Source organism: Dermacentor variabilis, chromosome 7 (assembly GCF_050947875.1).
Source record: "Dermacentor variabilis isolate Ectoservices chromosome 7, ASM5094787v1, whole genome shotgun sequence".
Lineage (NCBI taxonomy): Eukaryota > Metazoa > Arthropoda > Arachnida > Ixodida > Ixodidae > Dermacentor > Dermacentor variabilis.
Window position 1 is genome coordinate 87769667 of NC_134574.1, and position 22679 is coordinate 87792345.

At 46.2% G+C, this 22679-nt stretch overlaps 1 protein-coding gene across 3 annotated transcripts in view; it reads left to right on the forward strand.

Annotated features, from left to right (window-relative positions):
• LOC142587611 (uncharacterized) overlaps positions 1-22679 on the forward strand; it is an 88802-nt gene that overhangs the window by 21393 nt on the left and 44730 nt on the right. For all 3 annotated transcript variants that reach the window (XM_075698750.1, XM_075698751.1, XM_075698752.1), the window contains exons 3-4: positions 9320-9632; positions 19352-19663. In XM_075698750.1, coding sequence (XP_075554865.1) covers positions 9320-9632; positions 19352-19663 — 625 coding nt within the window. The remainder of the gene's footprint in view (positions 1-9319; positions 9633-19351; positions 19664-22679) is intronic.

The window sequence follows — 22679 nt, forward strand, 5'->3', positions numbered from 1 at the left end:
GAACTGTGTCGAAGGAACGTGCTATTAGCATTCCAACGTGGCACAATTCCGCGGGCTATATTTCGCACCCTCTGTCGTGTACCAACAACCGCATCCTGCAAGTTTCTGACAGACGTTATCAGGTTACATGAAATTCCAACATCCGTGAGACGTCCGATACGACTACGACATCGAATGCACGTGAGAGATGACTGCTCCGACTATCAGAACCAGTGGAAGTGTTGAGGGAATCTGTTGGAAACATTACAAGTCTGTCGAAAACTTGTTAGACGCGTTCGGTTGGCCAACTTGCCGCAAGGTTTGCCACTGTTTTTACGTTCTGTAGTAGAAACGACCGCGTGCAATGAGCTTGCTAGAATGAGAGCAAGCTGTGCAAGTTGTACTCCATTCCATTCGCACTTATAAGAGCCAATGTTACGGATGTTTCGCAAGCACTGCGGTCATAAATGTATCGTTCTGTGTGCTCCGCAGGAAGGTTGTTTTTGACCCGCGACGCCTTCTCAGACTTCACACGTCAGACACGTCACAGAAAAATAGTAACCAGTTACAATGACTTTAAAAAAATTTTATTCATTGCGGTTACCATTTATTGCCCCATGAAAGTAACTGAGTAATTAGTGGAATGTAGTCGATTACTTTAGCTTTACTTTCCTCCCCACTTTGATTAACATTGCACAAGTTCAGTAAGTGGAACGAGCTGAGCTGGCTCTTGCGTCCTGTGCAGCACTTCACACGTTCTTTATCTTCCTTGAGAATTGCTTTCAAGACTTTATTCGGTACTCTTTCCTCCTTTGCTTGTGAATACATCTGGTAGCTACACTAAAGACTCATTCAGTGTGCGGACTGGAGAGAAATGCTTTGTATGGACGTACGAACACCTTGCTCGAAATACTGAGGTTACACAATGCCGCGATGCCCGGCTCTGGGTTCTCTGTGAAGCACAGCAATTTATTGTTGCTGGGGTTGTAGGCGAAATGCGCTCGTGACAGGGCCTGTGAAAAACTGAATAATCGTATTGGGTGATCTCCCGGCATCAGCGTCGGAAGTGGCAATCACTATTGAGCCAGAGAAGCGGCGTTTCGAGATGCGGCGGTCCACGCGTGTTGATCAACAACCCGTGGACCCCCCTGTCGGTGCCCTTCATTCGGTAGCCATGTAGACTTAAACGACTATCTCTACTGGTCGCCAGTAGAGCTTCACGTTTCTTGAAAGAGAGGCCAAATGTGTAATCTAATATAAAACTTCATATTATTGAGCCCCAATAATGATGTTCTTGGGTCATAATCTCGAAAGCATGTGTTCATGAGTCGAGTATATACCAATCAAATAACAACGCATTCGCTTAACGGCCACATACTTCTGTCTGCATCAGGGAAGACAGATTGCACTAAGCGATGAATTAAGCAGAAACTTCTAGTGCCTATGATGGCCGCTTAGAAGCGCGTCCAGGAGAAGGAGAGAGAGGGGCGGGGACTACAAAAGAAAAAAACATTAATTCGGTCTTCCAAGAGGAGGGGGCAAACCAACAAACCTGTCATGTGTAGGTGATCAAGGCTGCTGTGCGCTGATTCGTGGAATGAGGTAGGGCATGTAAATGTTTTCACCGCTTTGGACACTGTAGCTCCCGCCAAATTTAAGTGCTGATAGTCGCGTCGCTTGTTATACTTGCTTCGACAAAAATATAACTGGTTATATGTAATTGGTTATTGAAAAAAAGTAATTGAATTTCAGTGAGCTTTACCGACTAAACAAAGTAATCGCCAACTTACCAGGCTACTGCAAAAAAAAGGCGTAATGGATTACAGGTAATTCCTTGTGTACAAGACCGCGTAGCCTTTTACAAGATTATTTCGTATCCTATACGCTTAGAGCCAGAACTTGTAGCCTTACGCCCGCACGTCAAATCACGTTATTGCTCTCACATTTGGCCTTCCGGTGTGCGGCGTAATAAGTGTTCTGGTCAAGTGGCATGCGGTGCGTCGTGGCCGCTCGTCGCAGAAATTTGCCACTCCACTCGTTGAACAGGTCGATATGTGTAACAGCTTTCACGTAATAAATAGGTCTTATTTTGCGAAGTAAACTTTAGCGCATTGTGTTGTCGTCTCCATTCCGTCCTTGTTTGCTGGCGCTAAATATGCTTTCAATTTACCAACACGCCCAACAAATGGCAATGCTAAACTTTAAGGTCACGTCGAATCCCAAGACGCATATCTAAAATGAGAGGGAATATGGTTCGCTCTGTTCTGACAAGAGCCAAATGGCAGTGCTACAGCTTATATCGATCTTTAATTAATTTTTAAGTTTAGTTTAGCCGTCAATTATATTTTGTCGTACTTTATTTCTCTATCTTTCACAATTCTCGGTCAGACAAGCAATTGCACTCAATATTATAATTTTTTTTCTAGTAAGACTTTATTGCTCTTGAGTGGACACTCCTTGATGCGACTGAAAGCGTTTTCGAACTTGTTCTTGAACCATGCGCAGCATTCATCGTCTTGAGAAAAGCGAAAACGTTGTTTTTTATATATTTAATTTTTTATTTGCTAAGTATAAGCTCATTAGACAACTTTGAGAAAGGAGCTACCGTTAAACCCTCATGTAATCACTTATCTTCCAGCTGATATTATATTATATTTATTTATTTAATTTGTGTATACTGCAGTACAATTTGGGCTATAATATTAGGGAGTTACAAGATAAAGCAATAAGTACTACATGATAATAAAAGCCTTCAATAGCTGCTGGAAATTCATTTAAGGGCAATTCGCGAACATTTCCAGGCAAATCATTGCGCCGCTGAATGGCATCGGGGAAAAAATATTCATAAGCGTGTTTATACGAGAAGTATGTGACAGCATATTAAGATTCTTCTGCTGTCTAGTTGTTGAAGCTGCCGAAAAAGTAATGTAAACTATTTATTTATTTATTTATTTATTTATTTATTTATTTATTTATTTAATTTTAAGATACTTTCAAGGCCCGAAGGCATCACAGAAAGGAGTGGGTGAACATAAAGAAATTGTGCGAGATACAAAGACATATTCAACGTGGCGTTTCATGAATGCTGGTTTTGAAGGTGTCGGCATCCAGGATATGGCTGCGACGGTGGCGGGAAGGTGGTTCCAATCTTTGCTTGCGCTAGGGATGAATGCATTAGTACAAAGGTTAGTATGTGAAGAAACTGTGCTCAGAGCGAGATATGTATGATGGTTAGGTGATAAGCTGTTCTTTCAACAAAGGGTTGTGGTAGTAGATATTATAGAAGAGCGATAGGCGGAAGCATCTACGACAGAATGAAAGTTCTGGCAAGTTAAAGAGACACTAAAGCGAAACAATAAATCAGTTTGGACAAATTAAGCATTGTTTGAGAACCCTGCAGGCACTCATTTCAAAATAATGGTTTGATTATTAGATGACAAAATGAAGGTCCAAGTATCGGTATTTGAATTTCACGCCGAAACCCCAGAGCCGGTACGTCAGCGTGACATCAGGGATGTCAAAGTATCTTTTCGCATTTGGGCCGGGTTGGCCTAATAATGGTTCCATAATTTTGCCATGTTTAATATTTGGTTCCTTTAGAACGCAATGTAGTCAATCTCTACCGTTTTATATATGAGTAGAAGGCCCTAGAAGATGCCATCAAAATTCAAGATGTCACAGCCCCCAGGTGCGGGAACAAGAGTAGGCGTCGCCACCAGCATTTCGCTCTTGCGCTTTTTCTGGCTTACCAAACATCTTATAGCTGTAAGAGTGGTGTTTTTGGTGTTGTAGAAAGGTAATTTACTGATGCAGAAGAAATCATTTTTCCCTTTAGTGTCCCTTTAAGTGTTGTTTTCATTGAGGTAGCGCTAGCATATCGGGAGTAGTTTGATAAGATGAAACGTACTGCACGATTTTGAATGGCTTCTAAGCTGTTTATGAATGTAATGTTAGCCGGGTCCCAAATGGCGCATGCGTATTCTAGTTTGGAGCGAACTAATGTTTTGTAGAGAGTTTCAGTGATGATGGTGTGGATGAGAAGTTTCGGCGCAAATAGCCCAACATGCGATTGGCATTGCTACATATAATGTCTACATGCATGTGCCAGGAAAGGTTGCTGGTGATGTTTAGTCGAAGGTATTTGTACGATGAGACAACTGAGAGAGGGCTATTATTGAGGAAATATGTATGCAGATTAGTAGTATTGGTACGCTGTGATACCCGCATACATTTACATTTGCTTAAGTTAAGCTTGATAGACGACTTGTTACACCATAATGAAGTGAAGTGCATCGTGATGAATTTACAAAATTGTGCAAAATTTTTAAACATTCGATGTGATGACGTCCGTGCAGTCAGGTTACATACAAGCCTGGAAGACTTGAAGAAGGTGAGAAATTTGTATCACAACGGGCGGCAGATAAATCTAACTACTTTCATTTTGTACTGATTATAACGTTTTTATCATGCCTTCGATGAGTATTCCAGACGATTGAAGCATACCCTAAAATCGGACGGATAAGAGTTTCGTAGGTTAAGAGTTTGGTGTGTATTGAGGCAGAACGTAGCCTGCGCTGTAGGTAACCAAGTCATCGAAGCGCCTTATTGAATTTTAGGTTGATATGTCAAGACCAAGACATGTCGTGCGAAAAGCCAACTCCCAAATATTTAGCCTGATAACCTCTGTCTAAGGAGTGGCTGTGAAAAGTGTATGCGAAATCGTAAATTGATTGACGTCTTGAAAACGATAAAAGAACAGTTTTACTGAAGTTCACGCCATCTGCCACTGTGGGCACCATTTGCAAAAGCTCTAAAAAGTGTCGAGAGCGATATGATCAGTGCGAGATTTATTGATGGGGTAGATGACACAGTCATCGGCATATAAGCGGATATATGAAGACGTATTAGAAGACAATATATTTATGCAGAGCAGAAAAAGAAAGTTGGCCGAGTACGGAGCCCCGCGGTACGCTAAATGGCACATTTGCAGCCGGAGATTTCCTTGAGTTGAAGAGTACATATTGATAACGTTGGGAGAGAAAACTAAATAACCATTTTACAATATTCGGGTTTGTTTTGATGTCATGAAGTTTATGGAAGACTTTAGTGCAAACAACTTTGTCGAAAGCTTTTTATAGATTTCATAACGCATCAATTTGGACACCAATATCAAGGGACGGAGTTATATCAGTGGCAAGCTCAACGAGTTGGGAAGTCATGCTTAGGCCTTTTCTAAAACCATGTTGCGGCATAGATAGAGCGCTGTTAAATTCAATAAACTCTACTATGTGTTTAGTAGCTGTCATTAGCATCCGATCAGACTCAAAGTTATTCAAAAATAGTAAAGGAATCAGCTAAATGATCATTGTTGGACACATCATCAGCGCGGGCAAAATGGCGAAATGTGAAAGGAAATGCGTTTTTGGAACGTTTACCCCAACAGACACATAAACAACTTTGGGATCAAATGTACCATAAAAAATTTCGCACGTATAGCTAATTTCAGCCAAATGTTCACTAATAAAAACCAAATCTAACACTGACGCACCTCTGGTGTTACTGTCCACTATATGTGCCTGAGATTGCATGATAAGGATAAGTTTACCAGTGCCCTACAGACAGAGGGTCAAAACTGAAACTGAAAGGGATAGCCATGCAATGCCCGGTGTGTTCAAATCTCGTAACAGAGCTACATTAGGGGAATGCAGCTAATGTTCACAAAAAAAGTACTTAGGCTATGTAGTTCACTAATCGAAGAACACGGACGACGGTAAACAGTACCAATATATAGAGAATCGTTATCTAGGTACACTTTACACCCTACCCCTTCAATATCACCTGGGTGTTGAATAGCTGTAGGTCAGAGTGAAAAACAATAGCCATGCCACCTCATTTACCATTAATTCAGTCAGATCTAAGGACAGGAAAACATGGCAGAGTTATTTCAGCATCAGATGTATCACAATGTAGCCAAGTTTCTGTCACACCAACAAGTTGGGAAGAGCATGACGAAATGAAGGAAACGAAGTCTTAACTAGGCTTCTGGCATCAATATTTGAAATGTTTAGATTTTCGCGTGAAGGGGCTGACCGTCAGCGAGCGCTGGCAGCAGTACTGCTGCGCGCAGAATTGCTGGATCGGCCTGATACTTCAATTAGCTAGTTTGTTTCGTGGTCCCAGTCGTACCAACCATTAATAATAAATGCATGGTCACACCGCAAGCGTAAAGCATGCCCACCGGAATGAAAGGCGGCCGTGGCACCCCGTATTTTTTCCGAACAGAACACGCGTGAACCGAAAAGTTTTCACTGGAACAGCTATCATACTGTTAATTTGTATTTATTTTGTAAGATGGAAACTTTTTCACGGACGTCTACTAATTTCATCATAACAAGACGGAGCTCGGCCTTCACGAAATCTTGCAAGTCTGTGGCATCTTTCTATCATTGAGCTGCTCCAGAGGTGGCATGTAAGACAAGATTGTTTCAGCGTAAACGATTTTCAAAATCTTCACTTTTAGAAATAAGCGGATTAATCTTTTTGAGTGAGTGAGTTGATTTCTGAAACAACCTTGTATTGGTGATCGTCACCTTTGTTAGATTCAGGAGGCGATGATTCAAGATTGGCCACTCTTACCTCAATTTACCCAAGGCTCGTGTCTATTGATTGGTGGAAAACTTTCATTTTAATTAAGTGTTGAGCTATTTTCTTTTGACCCGCAAGAACTTCGGCTAGCATTTTATAAACGCTCTGATGTTCACTTGTGCTGAAATGTTCATCGTCAGCTGACTTTGAGGCGGCTGTCACAGACTGGCTAGAAACGGGGTGGTTGTTCGAGCGGGTTAATGAACCGCAGCCAGAGTCAATGACCTTAATCGTTTTAGGATGGCCAGGGTTTGGTTCAGTTGAACATCCCCCTCAACAAGGACAAAAAGTGTTGACAAAGACATTTGCTGCATGGGCGAGGAAACAGCAGCGAAAATCAGTTATCTGAACATATGCAATAGGCATACTTGGATGGTGTATTAATTCATGCCAAGGCATACTATTGCATAGTAAGCATACTGAGGCCTACTAATGATGGCATGCCATATAATTTTGTTATGGCCTTAGGCGCATTAAGAACGCCAAAAGTTCTTTTCGGAGCGGGGAGAGGGAGAGGGGGCAGCAGGCACGCACTCGACGGGGACGAAAGGATGGGTTGGGTAGGAAAATAGGCGGTGGCATCTTAGACACGTTTAACGTTCGGGGGAGGGGAGAGGGTACACCGGGCACACCGGGCACGTGACACTTTCCAGGCTAAGCCAATACCTGCACAGTATACCTGCACAGTATAAGTAAGCTCCAAGCCACGACGCCATTCTGGTAGGCGCCCACCGTTGCCTAACGCTAACCTGTTGGTTCGTGCAAGCGCGTATGATTCTAATCGGTCCAGAGTCATTTCTAGTTATGCAGAAAAATGAGCTGAGTCTCTGATATTGCTGCCACATAATGCAGTGCCTCGACGAGAAGTCGCAAAAAATGTTTCTGCACGTGATTTTGGGAAGTTAGAGCAAAGAACACACGAGACTTGAAGAAAGGGGCAATACGAAGCGAACACGAACGAACACGTGCCCCCACGATGTGTCTTCGATGTTTGGCGTTCTAGACCCGTCTGCTAGCCGTTGGAGGAGGGTTTCTAAAATCCATAAAGCGGAGTGCTGTAGACAAGTCAGAATCTTCAAGGAATGGCTTCGCACCTTGCGCTTTTGATAGATGTGGGACGTTTCGTTTGGCTGGAGGCAATGGCGACACTTCAAACGCACAGCGCAGCTATCGACGGATTTCATCTGGAACCGAGTACCTGGACAGCTTCCCAAGAAGTCAATAGGTGAAGTCAGTGGTGTTCCGGTCACCTATTTAGACAAAGCAACAGTTCCTGCTGAAGTGGAAGTAGTGCTGCAGCATGTTCCCAAATACAGCCTCCTGGTCCCATCAGTGGATAAGTGGAAGTAGTGCTGCAGCATGTTCCCAAATACAGCCTCCTGGTCCCATCAGTGGATAAGATGATTTGCTCGTGGCTGTGCACCGAATAGCTAACAACGCACCACCCGAAAAGAAACAGTCGGGCATCCTTGAAGGTGTTGGTAGCCTCCGGAGGAACTTCACCAAAAAAGCCAACTCTAGTAAAGTTTTAAGGGAAGTTGCAGGCATTTCCGAGGCCACGACCTTGCTCCGGTCCTGGCCGACAATGAGGGTGGGTTTACGGTGCTTCCTGGGACTTCGCTCAGGAAAAGTAAAGGCTGCTGTAAGAACGTCAAATTTTCAACCCAAGTTCCTTCCAAGGTCAAAAGTGGGGCCATTGCTCTACTGAAGGAATCTAACCAGGAGAAAACGGCAAAGCACCACGAGCCAACAGCGCTTTGTACATTGATGTGGAAGATCTGTTCTATTCGGTGCCTTACGATGATCCTTTGGTGCTGTTATGGAACTCATCTACTTTGCAGGAGCCGTAGATTTCCAGAACTCTTGTGATGTGTCCTCAGGTACCTTTGTAGAACCTGCTGAGTTTTTTACCTCAATTCGACAATTGTGTCATTTGCTGATAAACTGTAGGTACAGAAGAAAGGCATATGCATTGGGTCCAGTTTTGCACCGGGGCTTTGAGAAATTTTCCTTGCTGCTTTTGGCCGTGCACTGATGGTTAGGCAGACTGATCCTTCCGTTTGGGAATCTTTAGATACGTAGACATCTTTTAAGACCACACTACGTGTGGTCTTACACACACGTAGTAGTATCCATTTTCCTTAAAAATGGTTGGCAACAAAAGGACAATTACGACATCAGCCTTCCAGTTGGAGCTGATCTTTTTTTTTTGTAATCACTTCTGATCAGTGGCGCAGCCAGTGTGAGGGGCATTGTATGAGCTTCAGCCTCCCTCCCCCCCTTCCCCCCGAATTTTTTTTCAAGTCGGCGCCCTTCTCCCTTTAAGCCTGGCACGCCGCCTATGAGCAAAGGGGCATACACTTCGAGCAGATGCCCCAGTCAAGTACAGGATGGTGCACGCTTTGGGCAGGCCAAGTGTCTGCTCTTTGTAATTGGTGTATTATTGAGCACAAAGCATGGAAAATTTAAAACATAATAATAAAACCGTAGTACACCGCCCCCGAAAAATATTCCTGGCGACGCGCCTTCTTCTGATCCACTCCCGAAGAGCAGGATGGCTATTGTCCACGGCGGTGGACGTGGCACAACGGAAGGACCAGACGGGCCGCGGAACGCCGTGCGCGTAATCCTTCCCCGTGCCTTTAGCGTAAAACCCGCTCGCTTGACACAGCCACACAACGTTCAACGTGCGCAGGTTGAAAGACTCCCAAGCAGCGTCAACGACCACCCGGAAGCGGACCAAGTCGGGAGGTGCACAGTGCAACCAACAAACGCTGCTGGTGGTAGCCGTCATCGCAGTCACGGTCCTGCTCCTGGTGACCGTCACGGGCGTCTTTGTGGGCATCACAGTGGCTCGCGGGAAGAACAAGACGTGCCTGACCGAAGGGTGTCTCCGGTACAGCAAAGCCCTGCTCGAAAGCATGGACACGTCGACGAACCCGTGCCACAACTTCTCCCGATACGTGTGCGGCCGGTATTCAAACCCCAGGAACTACAGCGTCCAGGAGGTACAGCGTCGCACGAACCGCCGCCCCTGGCCGGTTTTCGGGGTTCGCGCCCAATTCGTTTCGAAGCGTTCTAATTTGTGAAATTCAAACGTCGAGCAAGTTGCCGCTGGTAGCACAAAGACTAAAAATATGAATCTTATTTGTTCGGCTGCTTTATTCGACCGTGAGCGACCCTGACTATAGTTGGTTTCAATGGTTCCTCGATTTGATTTTTGTTGCTCACGTGAAATTGTATAGAAGTAAAAATTATAAACAAATAAATATTGTATACAAATCAAGCTTGGGGAGGCTGAGAGCTTGATCACTGTCCCGTTAATACGGACTTACAGTAGGCCACGTCACATTCAGAAAAGAGTGAGATGAAGTATCAGCGAGAAGACTGTCAGGGAAGATTTTATTACAATGCGGCGCGCATTAATATAAATTGGCGAACCTCGTGCATACGCAACCGACACTCAAACAACGCGCATTTTACCGCGAGCTGGCCTTTGGTGACTTCACGCGGCCGAAACAAGACGGGTTACCAGTAGTCTATGATGGCGGAAGCTGTGACAGGTAGTTTCCCTTTTTTTTGTAATTTCTTTTTTCTTTAGAGGGTGTGATTGTGTAGAGGAACACTCTTACGTTGAATTCCAATGGCGGATTCGGAGCAGCCGACGGTCTCCGCGAGCGAGCACTCGACTCTGGTGCAGAGCAACGCCCCCAAATCCGCGAGTGGAACACAACCTGCGCCGCCGGAGCAAGGCGGAAGCGGAACTTCTTTTGCCGAGTCACCCAGGATGTCTTGCTTGTTGTCATTTCCTTCCGCTGTTTGCTTCCAGCACCGCCGCACCGGACACTTGTCTCTTCAGCGCCGTTCACCTGTTGTTTTTTTTAAAAGTGCTGAATGGATATCTCGCCAAGCGTGCACCAGCTTTTGCTTCCTCGCGAGTCGTGACCGGTGGCGCTTCCCAGCAGACAAACGTGGTAAAGGAAATACGTCACGCAGAGTTCCGGTCCACTCCGCCGATTTTGGCGGAGCATCTTTTTCTGCTCCCCGGAGTGACTCCCGCTCTGAGTCCCCTCCGACTCTCTCATTGGAACACCTTACTCCCGCCGTCACTCTGCCATTGGAACAAACTTGCTCCGAAACGAGCAGAAAAACTTGCTGCGACTCCGCCATTGGAATTCAACATTAGAAAGGCTGCGTCAGATACATCGGCAAATGGTGAGCAAGAAGGCGCTACACCTGTTGCAACCGGCAAAACAATGCCTTGGCAGTAGTAGCATCTTCACGACACAACGCCATTATAGCATACGTCATTAAGTCGACTGTGGTTTGTAGGAAATTCGGCGCAAATAACGGCGGAACCAAAATAGGGATGGTCTGACTGACAGTTGCCGAGAGGTGACGGAATCTTTTTTGTCCCGTTCGCGGCTTTAAAATAGTGGATAGAAAAGCATGTGCGGTACCGTCATATGGTTAGTAGCACCACCTGGCCACTAGTGCCTACAAATAAACATTGCCCTGTGACATTGTCAGTGGTGGAGCAAATCCGACATGAGCTGAGGTCCCGAGAGCACGCGCAGCCGTTAGTGGTCAGCCGGGCAGCTTCCATAACAGGCTCAAATTGGAGCTGTAAGCAAGAGTGATGGTATATAAATGACGGTCATGCAGTCGTCTGAAACTTTCAACAAGGTGAGCGCAATGTGGCTTCCAACATAGCACCGACCCACGGGTCAGTGATATCACGTGACGGCCCCCTCCTACACTCACCCCAAATTTTCGTGACAAAAACTGACAGAATTTTTGTCTCGCCTTTGTTTTTTTGCTCTGTTCCTCAACCATGCAACAAATTGTATTTATAACTTCTTTCAATGTGACAAAGTGAAAAAGTGCGCCAAATTTCATGGCTAGAGTTTGTTTAAAGCTCATCTATGTACGTCACGAAAATTGAGGGTTCGAACTCACGCGTTACCACGAATGCGTGGGTCGGTGCATGTAGTCGAAGTCGCATCGTGCTCACCTTGTCGAAAGCTTTTCAAGACGCAATAATAGGGAGCGAAGAGGAGAAGGTTAAACGGTGCCGCGTGTTTTAACACAAGCGACAGCCTATCCCGCACAGTCACTATGAGCATCGAGTGATAACCACAGGGGACAAATATTATTATATCCCGTTTGGAAAGCGTGAACGCGCAGAGAGAAAGAAAGTAGGAATCCCATGGAAGCGACTTTGCAAGCGACAGCGACAAGCGATGCGATTGATTGCTGTCCCGTTCGCTCGTCGCCTACAAGTACCCGACGACATTTAGCGACGTCTCCTCGGTGTTGCCGGTATGAGGCCAGCAAATACGCACCGAAACTGACGTGATGCGTGCTTAATTAATTTAGGCTCATATGCTGCACGGTAAGGAGCCGTGTAAAATATTTCTGAAGGCCTTGCAGTAGGTTCTTATCCTTGCACGTATCCAAATTTAGTCGTTTGCACGTTGCGTGCGACAATCGGTAGTACTTGACTGATCTACGTGCATCCAGTTCCGGCTTCGCGTTATTGGCTAGTCGGTCATAGCACTTCTGGGCTACGAGCGACGAATTGTAGATTTCCAGAACCAAGTGATCAAGCGGCAAGAACTAGCGATTGCCCGCTCGACGGCCCATTTAGTCGCTCAAAGCTGTCGCTCGTCGTCGTCACGCACGAAATAACTGTCACGGGGTTTGGGCTTTATAGTTAACGTGGAATGCGTCCTGTTTTCGGCTATACAATTTCATTTTGTGGCTTGGTAACACAGGAAATTTAGGCTGACCGGCGCATGTGTCAGCGGTTTGCGACCACCGCCTGCGATTTTCGTGAAGTACTGAGATAACATGTAAACAAATCTTATGCCATGAACTATTATTTGCTTACTAACAAGAGGTCCTATTTCAGTACTATAATCTGTGACTTCTTTCTGTACACCATTCTACCATGCACAGTTAATCATAAGGCAAATGAAAACACTACTACTTAAAAAAGCAGCCACGCTCAATCTGGCGCGCTTGTTGAAATGGTAGCCCTAAAGGAGGGTATTATTGACTATATCCTTGCGTATTCAATCATTGTGGCCCAACACTGTAGTTACGGGGTCGGCAGTTATCTCATAAAGCAAATACAAAAAACCGCCTGAACCCATCTCGCGATGATTGTCGACGGTAATGCGTTAGCATTGAATGAGTATAGCTACACAGCCGTATTGCCACAGTTGAAACGAGTTACGCGTGAAGCGTGTGCTGCGGCGGGGCCCCTCTTCCACGATTGTCCAAGAACACTCGCCGCCATTTAGCGGCGGTACCACGAAGCCCGCACTTTGCCTCCGAAATGCACGACGCGCCGGTGGGTGCGAAGGCTGAGAAACGCGTCATGCGACAACTGGGCATCACGCGCATGTTTCTCTCGCGCGCTTCTTTCTCGACACGCTGCGCCATCTAGTGAGGCTACCGAGAAGTCCGCGCATGGCCTCCAAGACGACAAGCGTGGCTCGCCGGTGCCTGCGAACGCTAACAATTGTTCCCTCGCCTGAGGCACACTCATTGGCACATACTCAGTGACTCAAGTTGGCGAGATGTTCGTTGAAGAGCGGCACGTACCCACAGCATTTGTGGGCGCAGCTTGCAAACGTGTCGGGTTTCTGTTCTTGAACAACCCCTATGAGGTGGGCTCGATTCCCCACACCAACGGAGAAATTTATAAAAGATATTTTTCATCATTGTAGACCGGCCCATTTCCAGTAGCATACACCTAGTTACCCACGTTGGCGTTAAAGAGCTTCATTGGAGACAAGCACTAGCCGCCGTGGTTGCTTACGCGTGCACTTAGATTTAAGTACACGTTAAATAAACCCAGGAGGTCCAAATTTCCGGAGTCCCCCAGTACGGCGTGCCTCATAATCAGATCGTGATTTCGGCAAGTAAAACCCCATAATTTAGATTAAAGAGTTTCATTGAAGACCAGCACCAACCGAATGGCACATACCCACTGGTCCAAGTCGGTGTCAGATCGAGTTTATTCGAACAGTTGTGCTTACCCAGCCCCGCGTCTACAATGGCCAATGTCGGCATGAAATAGGTTCGTTGAAGAGCGGCACATGTGTACAAATTGCCGCATGCTCATTGATCCCGATTGGTTACATTGTTGGTTTCGAACTACGTTACCTCAGCACTACCCATTCGACGACGATCTACCCAGTGATCCAGGTTGGCGAAAATACGGCTTGATACGAACATATATATCCCTCGGAAAGTGCGTGAATTACTGAAAGAATTCTATCGTATTAAGAACTTGGACAGAAAATTTTTGTGTGATTACTCCTCTAAGCCGAAAGTAAGACGTGGCCGTTGTCTCCGAACAGAACAAGGAATTTCGCTGTCTCGTCAAAGACACGCTCCTATAGAGAGTGTCAGGATGAAGTGGCTTGCGAGTGTGTGACTATATCCGCGAGAGCTCGGAGCGTGGTACTCGAACTGCATAAATCAGGTGATAGCGCTCCGCTGCATGAACTGTGGCAGGTTCTTCACGGTAGGAGCAACACTTCACTTGGACAATCATCCTGGCTTTACTTAAAAAATCGCGCTCGGATCGCTTCTGCCCGTTAAATGCAACGCATTTTTGTCGAATTAAACTCAGTTTTCGTCGTATGTCGACTATTTGGTCTTTTTCGCGAAGCAGCCAGTGAGCGAAGCAGCCTGGAACAAGAAAGGAACCGTAGTTGGATAGTCATTGCACATAGACTTCTGTGTAAGTTAAGGTAAACGCCTTGTACCCCTAAAGAAAGCGGTTAGACGTTTATAATTAACCATGACATCAATGCGCCTCTAGGGGAGCTATTTTTGCATGAATGTCTGGGCACCCTTGCTCCAGTCTTGGGGTCGCACTAGATGCTGGGCAGGAGTGCCAAGTGCGTCAGGCGTGCCATCGCCACTCTCATGTTCTCCGTGCCACTAGGCGGGTGCTGCTCTTCAATGAACCTCTTCCACACCAGCTTTAATTAGCGGGTGCCACACCACCAACAAACACCATGCTCTCTACTCCCCATGAGTTCGCAACACCTCGCAAAAGCATTAGCTGCTCGCTGCAGGACAGTTCTGATTCATAAGAACCATTCTCTTTCCAAATATGAATGCTTCGCGTTGCGTAGATGAGCAGTTAAGCCTGCTCATTTTTTTTCCAAAGCGAAGATTTCTTGGCTGCCCTCCACGGCTTCCTTTCTGCCCGTCCGTTTCTCGCCGTAATTTAGCAGATTGCGTAGATGCTGTAATTAAAGCTGGGACCACCCCACATGTAGTAGTAAACTAGGGCGATCCTTGAGGCAGTGTACTAGTAAACTGGACCAATTCTGGATGCAGTGTAGTAGTAAACTAGGGCGATCCTTGAGGCAGTGTAGTAATAAACTGGGCCGATTCCGGAGGCAGTGTAGTAGTAAACTAGGGCGATCCTTGAGGCAGTGTAGTAGTAAACTGGACCAATTGCGGATGCAGTGTAGTAGTAAACTAGGGCGATCCTTGAGGCAGTGTAGTAGTAAACTGGGCCGATTACGGAGGCAGTGTGCCTCTTCTACTAGCAGTCGGTGACAGTCCCGGACTGCTTGGGATCGAGAGAAAGCGCGAAAGGGAATTCACTCACTGCTGCTGCCGCTTTTGATCACGCAAACATTCTGTCAGCGAGTGTCCGCGCTCATTGAGTGAGATGTATTCGTGCTTGCCTATGCACGCGTGTCGGCGTGCTTGCTAATTTAGTTGGTAAGCGAATGTTTGCAGCAGTTTATGTAGCTGATTAAGCGACTAACCTCACTTCGTATAGCTGTCTAATAATTTGCTATCGCAAAGAATCCTTAGCCTGTCGGGCGAACGGGCGAAGCTGACTTTTTCGAACAGCGAAAGTCGCGGACTGTCCGCGGAGTCTTGGAGCTGCCAGCATATTTTTGCTCCGACCAGTGCAAACAGCTAGCAGATGACGCCTGCCTCCAAGAGCATGCAGAAACTCCAGTGGAGTTGTCTAAGCATGCATAAGCATACCCCCCAATTCCAGTTGGCCCACTCATAGTATTTACTTGAAGAGATTACAGCGCGTTATGGCAAACCGAGTAATAAATATTTTATGATTTTAGCGTCAAAATATTGCGGAGAACCTGAGCGACATGGTGGTGCAATGGCGACGTGGAGTACCAAGCCAAGCCACTTAAAGATGGCGCCAAAGCGGCACATTCTGGTAATTAAGAAGAATCCTTAGCTCGGGTGCTCCTATCTAAATGCACGTAAAAGCAGAATTCGTTTTCCTCAGCAACCACTGCACCAAATTTAACGAGATTTCTTGCACTTAAAAGAAAATCTTAAAATCTAGTGACTGTTGGTTTCGAATTGGCGATTTAGTTGTCAATCTTTTACTAAAAATTGGCAAAAAGTGAACATTTTCAGAAAACGAAGCTATCATGTTTACAACTCTCTAACTCAGCAAGAAAAAATGATATCAATTCTGTGAATGGCATCGGATAGTACATCTGAAGCGGAGAAAATTGATAGGTTACACATGAATCTAAAAAAAATCAGCAATATGTAAATACAGCTTTTGCGGAACCCTTGTGCAAAACGTAAAAAATTCGAATAACATATAGATTGACATATCGAATTTGTCCGCTTTGAATGATCTAATGTATACCGTTTACAGAATGGCGATATCTTTTTTGATGCAGAGCTATTAATCTTTGAACTTCGTGCCTGTATCTTTTTTCAAACTTTCGAATTTTTAAAAATTTGTTAACAAATTTCAGTCGCTAAATATAAATTCCGCTTGCAACAGTCACTAGAATATAGCTTTCTCTCTCAAATTCAACAAATTTCATTAAATTCGGTCCAGAGGTTATCTCAGAAAATCATCTTCGCGTTTTACATGTATTAGAATAGGCCACATCGGAGTTGGGCCCGCGCTAAAGCGTCCGTTTAAGAACACGCTGTTTGTATTTGCATGTCCCTTTAGCTGCTGTATCAGTTGGTGTGTGTGCATGTTTTATTGAATAATGCGACTTCATATACAAAATACATTCAGCTTATGACTTGTCTGTTCGTTGTCAATTCAAATGTTCAGTGGCTGGGCTGTTCTAGTGCCTTGCGTCCACTTGCCTGTTTCGTTGATGTTTGGCCAGTTTTAACTGCGATTTTTTCTACCTTATTGTGCTTGAACTTTCAAAACCGCAACGCAGTCGATAATAGTTAATATGTATGAAGAAATGCGGAGCTGACTACAAATGGCATCAAATTAGACTTGTTTTGAGAGATTTCTCTCACTTGTCTTGGTAGGAACGGGTTGGCCAAGCAGAGTTCTGCAGCTCCGCAGAGAGGAATGAATCGGGAAGAAGGAAAATAATCCTCGTGATAGCCTTGGGGGACAATGCAAAAAGGGGAAACAAAATTGTGTTTTTTTTTTGGAACGTTTCATGCCCTTGTAGTAAATGTGGAAACATAAAAGCGCGTTTTTCTGAAAATATCATTTGTTTGTATTTTTTAATGGTCTTAGTGTATTGCTGCTTGGCGCTACGTTGCTCTAGTGAGGCTGACGGTAGTCTATAGTTATTAGTCGACAAACAATTATCCAGGGTCCGCGACTTCTGTCTCATACCAGGGTGCATAGAACTTCGCGCGATGATGTAACGCTAACGATGGTGTTTGTTGCCACCATCTATATGGGAATATTTTCAAGAACGATGCGACACTCTGTTATTGCCGGAACACGGAGAGTCCGACTGCAATCTTCTACATGCTTGTTCTTTTATAAAACGTGGTCATCGCTGCGCAAACACAGCTGACTTACGTATCCCTTACCTCGTAATAATGTTCGCGATTGTCAAGTCGGCAAGTAATACGGCAACGTACATCCAAATGCCTTAGCTATTTACTTTTTTTCATAATACGCAGATCACAAGCACGGCGGAAATTGGTGAAATTGCAGCTTTCGTGAGCCGGCAGGTCGAAATGGCCCGTTACGACGACAGACTCACCACAGATTTCAGTGTCGAGCGCGCCCGTCAGACTTCATAGTGGACGTTGCAGCGCAAGCGGCATTCTTTTTTTTTTCAGCGTGAAGTCATGTTGGGACAAGACGTGCGCGACCCTGTAAAGACATTTTAACCGCACCACTGTGCTTCGGGCCATCGCTGACGGACCCCGAGCGGATGACCGCTGGCGCCTCCTCTTGGGTTCGACAGCGGTGGCCCGAGGCGTCTTCGCGAGGATCGTGGCTTTTCAGGGAAAGTTGCGAAAACCTTGGCTTCCCGGCATTGCCATGCATGAAACAGCACCGCGGCACCACTTTTACAGCTATAATAAAAACGGTGCGAAACGTTTAAGTGGAAGGTTCAGCTCGGCGCCAACTACGATTGACCCAATTCAAACGCATGTAAAACGCAGCAGCGACTCTATTAGACAACCGCAGAACCAAGTTGAATTAAATTTGCGTCACTTGAAAAAGAAAGACAAATTCTAGTGACTCTAGGAAGCAGAATTTAAATGTCGGAGTTTGATGTTTCTTTTTTTATTTTTTATTTATCTTTTTTATTTTATTTTATTTTATTTTATTTTTAGATTACCGAAAATCGGTAAGCTCCAACAAAATAAAATTTCGGCACAGCGACTCAAGACAACTTACGGGTGGGAATGCGAAAGCATTGTAGCCGCTTTGGTGAAATTCTGTAATGCGCAGGCATTATTTGCCCCATTACGCGAAAATCCGGCGTTATATAGTTGGCAGCGTGACCGAACGATCGTGCCGAAAATGGACGATGGCGACGAGTGAAACCACATCAACGAACACTCGATTTCGCGTCAGATGTCTCTGGAGGGTGGGGGAGTGATCTTGTAAACAAAGTACATTGTTGCCCCTTTGAGAAGAATATTAGGTAAATTTAAGTCTGGGTGGGAGTCGAACCCGGACCTCCGGGGTCCAATACGAGCGCTCTTCCCCGACGCTATGGCGGCTCCGCGCTTCCGCCTGACTAAATGTGTGCCTAGTGCGCAAGTCACTGCGCACGTGCCCGCGCAGCCAATGGGTAGGAGGTGGCACCATGTCATGAGTGTACAAAAAAAAACATCAATGTCCAATTAATGCCGCTGAGCAGGCCTTCGAATTATGAGCTCCTCGCAGGCAAGCGATCGCTTTGAGGCGCTTGGCGCGTTTTTGTTTGGCCTCACCAAGGCGCAGTTAAAATGCAGGCGGGAGCTTGAAGTCAACCGGCTGACACCCACGGCACTACCTCACATTCCTCCACCGACGTTGAATAGTGCACCTTTCTTTTCAATTCTGCACCCTCGCCGCTAGCACACCCTCGGCCGTTGCCTCGCCGACTCACCTTACCCGCTCTCCCCTTTTAAACAACCCTACCTATATGTACAGTGCCGAGGAAAGCATGTCGCCTTGAAAATGAGGAGTTTACTTGTCGAAACGTTGGCTCCCGCTTTTACCTGTATTGCTCATCGTTTTATTTTTTTTTTCAATTTTCTGTGTTTTTTTAAGAATTTCCCTAGAACAATTGACGGCATAGCTAAAATACTCCTTCCTAGAGTTAATTGATATTGGCAGTTGAATTTAAGTGCAACAAACCGAATCAAATTCTGTGCGCTGGTTGCCAAGGAAAACAGTGCTGCCTTTCAGGTATACGTATATGCAAGCAGATACTTTCAGGCTCAAGCTTTCTCTCAAGGCGGTAACTAATTTCAGGAAGCCCACTACCAGTTCCGAAAGGAAATAGCGGCGGCGGCGCGCAACACAAGCCTGACGGCCATGGGACAGAATGAGCTGCAGAAGACGCTGCGCTTCTTGAAGTCCTGCTTAGATGTCGTCGAGGCTAAAGACATCGACAACACGGACACGGTGCGGACCGGTCTAGGCGACGCCGGTATCGGCTGGCCCTCCCTGCAAGGCGCCGACGCTGACACGCTGCTGAAAGCCACGGTGTTCTTTTCGGAGCACCTGGGCTGGCCGAGCCTCCTGGACTACGTTATCGAGCACGGTACCACGCATGCTTCCCAGGTATGCACGCCTCTGGCACTGTGAAACATGGTTAGAGCGCCGAGGAAGACGGCGACATAAACAAGAAGCGCGCAGGACAGACGCTGGTCCTGTGCAGTTCTAACCAGCAGCCTTCTTGCGCAGTTCCTGTTTGTTTTCCTCTTCCTTGGCGCTATAACCATGTTTCAAGGTTACAGTATAGCAACCAACGAGTGACCAACTAGCACAGCCTCTAGAATTAGTAGACCAATGTATATATGTAAACTGGTAGCAAAGCTTCCATATAAGCCCACATGTGAAGGAAATGGCGGCTCGTTGGAAACGTTACCAACTACGTATCGGGGGGACAACTAACAGCAAAAAAAAAAAAAAATTGAGGAGCCATTCCACCCTGTGAAGGTGGTTGACTAGTGAAACTGCTATGGTGGTATAGATTGTGTTGGTATAGAGTTTTGTTGGTATGTAACTATACATATAATTATACATGCATACGTCATTTATGCGAAATACAAAGAAATATCAGGCACGCACTACATTGCGCATTATGTCCACCAAAGGGTTTTTACGACGCCACTCTAAAGACGCAGCTCTTGTCGACGCAGCTGTGACGGAGCGCAGTTTAGACACGGGTGGCCGTTATACGAATCTTCGACGCAAGCGACGATATGCGTTGACCGAGGCGCAGTCCAGAGGAGTGCACGGAATAAATCACGTTTGTTTGTCATTTGTGATTGAGCATACTTCCTAGTTAATTAGCTGAATGAAACTTAATTGGAAGGTCTAGATTTTTATTCTAGCCGATTAATATGGAGCTGTCAGTTTCCCTCCCGTAGAAGCCCATGTATTGACGGCAGGCGGCAATTTCACAATATTTACAACTTCAACGGGAACTAATTAATCATGACAAGTAAATGAAACTTGGCGTGATGAAAGAGTCGTCTTAGCGGCCAAATTGAATGCGATCTTTTCCAAAATACCTACATTAGATTGAGAGCTACAGAGCATTTGCGAAGTTCGCTTTGCCGCAAGGCGTTTTCTGTTCGCCGCCACGATATTTTCGGAGGATAGCCGTAGGCAGCTACGATGTAAAAGCCAGAGTTTGGCCCGAAAGGCGAAGCGTCGATTTCGATAGCAAATTAGAAGACCGCCCATAGTGTACATACCTAGTTCTTATCGGCCGTATGAACTTGTAACTATTTGCTTCCTAACTAAATTAACAAGCACGGTGTCAGCGGGCACAGAAAACATGAACAAATCACAGTCGATGACAGCGGACACTTGCTGCCGAAACGCCGGCGTGAGGAAATGCGGCAGTGAGCGAAGTGACCTTGGTGACGTCTATCGCTGCAGCGCAGAGTGAGCGCCGAGAACACAACACGCACAAAGCTACCAGCTGTCGACGCACCTAGACTCAGCCCCCAACGCAAATCGCTGTCGGAATACGGCCGCGCGACCGCGCGCCGCAGCGATATGCGCAGTTGCAGCCGGACCAGAACGCCGCCCCCTCCCCTCCACCCGGTGCCTCGAAACGTCAGGTGCCTCGCGCGCCAAAGAAAACGGTACGCTTCCTCCCACTTCCGTCCCTTTCACAAGGGCGAGATTGAGCCGCAATCGTCGTCTCCCCTCGCAAGCTTTCAGCCGCACAATACAGCGTAAGGCGCGCGGCGACGGTGTTATCGCGCTTGGACTTCATACGGAACCTCGCGACGACGACGACGCCGCCGGTTGAAATGCGTTTGGATGTCCATGTAATTTCTGTCGCAAGAAAATAAAAAAACAACAAGTAATGTCACAACCGGCAGTGATAGGGAGGTCATATCTTATGAAGCTTGTCGCGAACATTTGAATTTGTTTAGCGTCCGGCGTTTCAACCCCTAGGCCAGCAGTTATTCTTTTGAGGCTTAGGCAAGCCGCAAGCTCGCCTGAGTCAAACAAAACATGGTACAGTGGACGAAAAATACTATGGCCAGCGCAGAGTCATACTGTATGACAACATATGAGAAACCGTTTCACTGAATCATCCGCAATTCCATGCGACACCATGTATCCCTATCCAACAGTTATCAGACAAGACAACATTGCACCACATTATCATTGAGAAAACATTCGACGTACCAATTTTGCTGCCCGTCTGGCGCTCGATACCTGTGTGACGGAGAGTGAACGAACACAGCGCGACGTTTCTTTGCGGAGCGTTCCGCATTTATCGTCAAGACGAAATGCAGCGTGTAGGATGACGAAGCGTGAACTTGCACGAAGACAAAAAACCTGGGCTCACGCCTTTCGCCAATGAATGCCGTTCGTTAGGTCAGGCAAATCTTGAAGTAACACTCACGCCACCCTTTGAACAAGCACTCTAGGAAATAAAAAAGAAAACCTGATGGAACCGCCGCGTTTAAGTGAGCCCCGTCACTCCGCAAGACATGATTTCCACCGTCTTGAAATTTGAGGGTGGCCCAATTTGAAATTTGAGGGTGGCCCAACTTGAAATTTGAGGGTGGCCCTACTTGAAATTTGAGGGGGGCCCAACTTAACCTGGGAGCTGGCCAACTTCAATGTGGGAGTTGGCCAACTTAAACTTGAGGGCGGGCCAACACGAAATTCGGACGAGAGCCAACAGAAATTTGAGGGTGGGCCAACGTCAGATCTGGGGGTGGGCCAATGTGAAATCTGAGGGTGGGCCAAGTTAAATTTGGCAGTGGACGAAATTGAAATTTGGGGGCGGGCCAAAATGAAATCTGAGGGTAGGCCAACTTGAAGTCTCGGTGTGGGCGGACTTGAGATTTTGGGGTGGCCCAATGTCCAATTGAACGCTGCTAAGTGTCCCTCGAGTTATGAAAACCTCGAGGGCAAGCGAGCGCGTTTTCATTGGATCTTAACCAAGGCGCAGTCAGAACGCAGGCGACAGCTTGTGTGGACAAGGAACGTGCGCGTAATGCAGGCTTGCGTGAGCGACAGCGAGGGTGTCATGGCATCGCGGCGACGCACTCTCCCTTCAGGCAACTCCTCACGCACTGATGCGGCCGCTGCTGTTCCC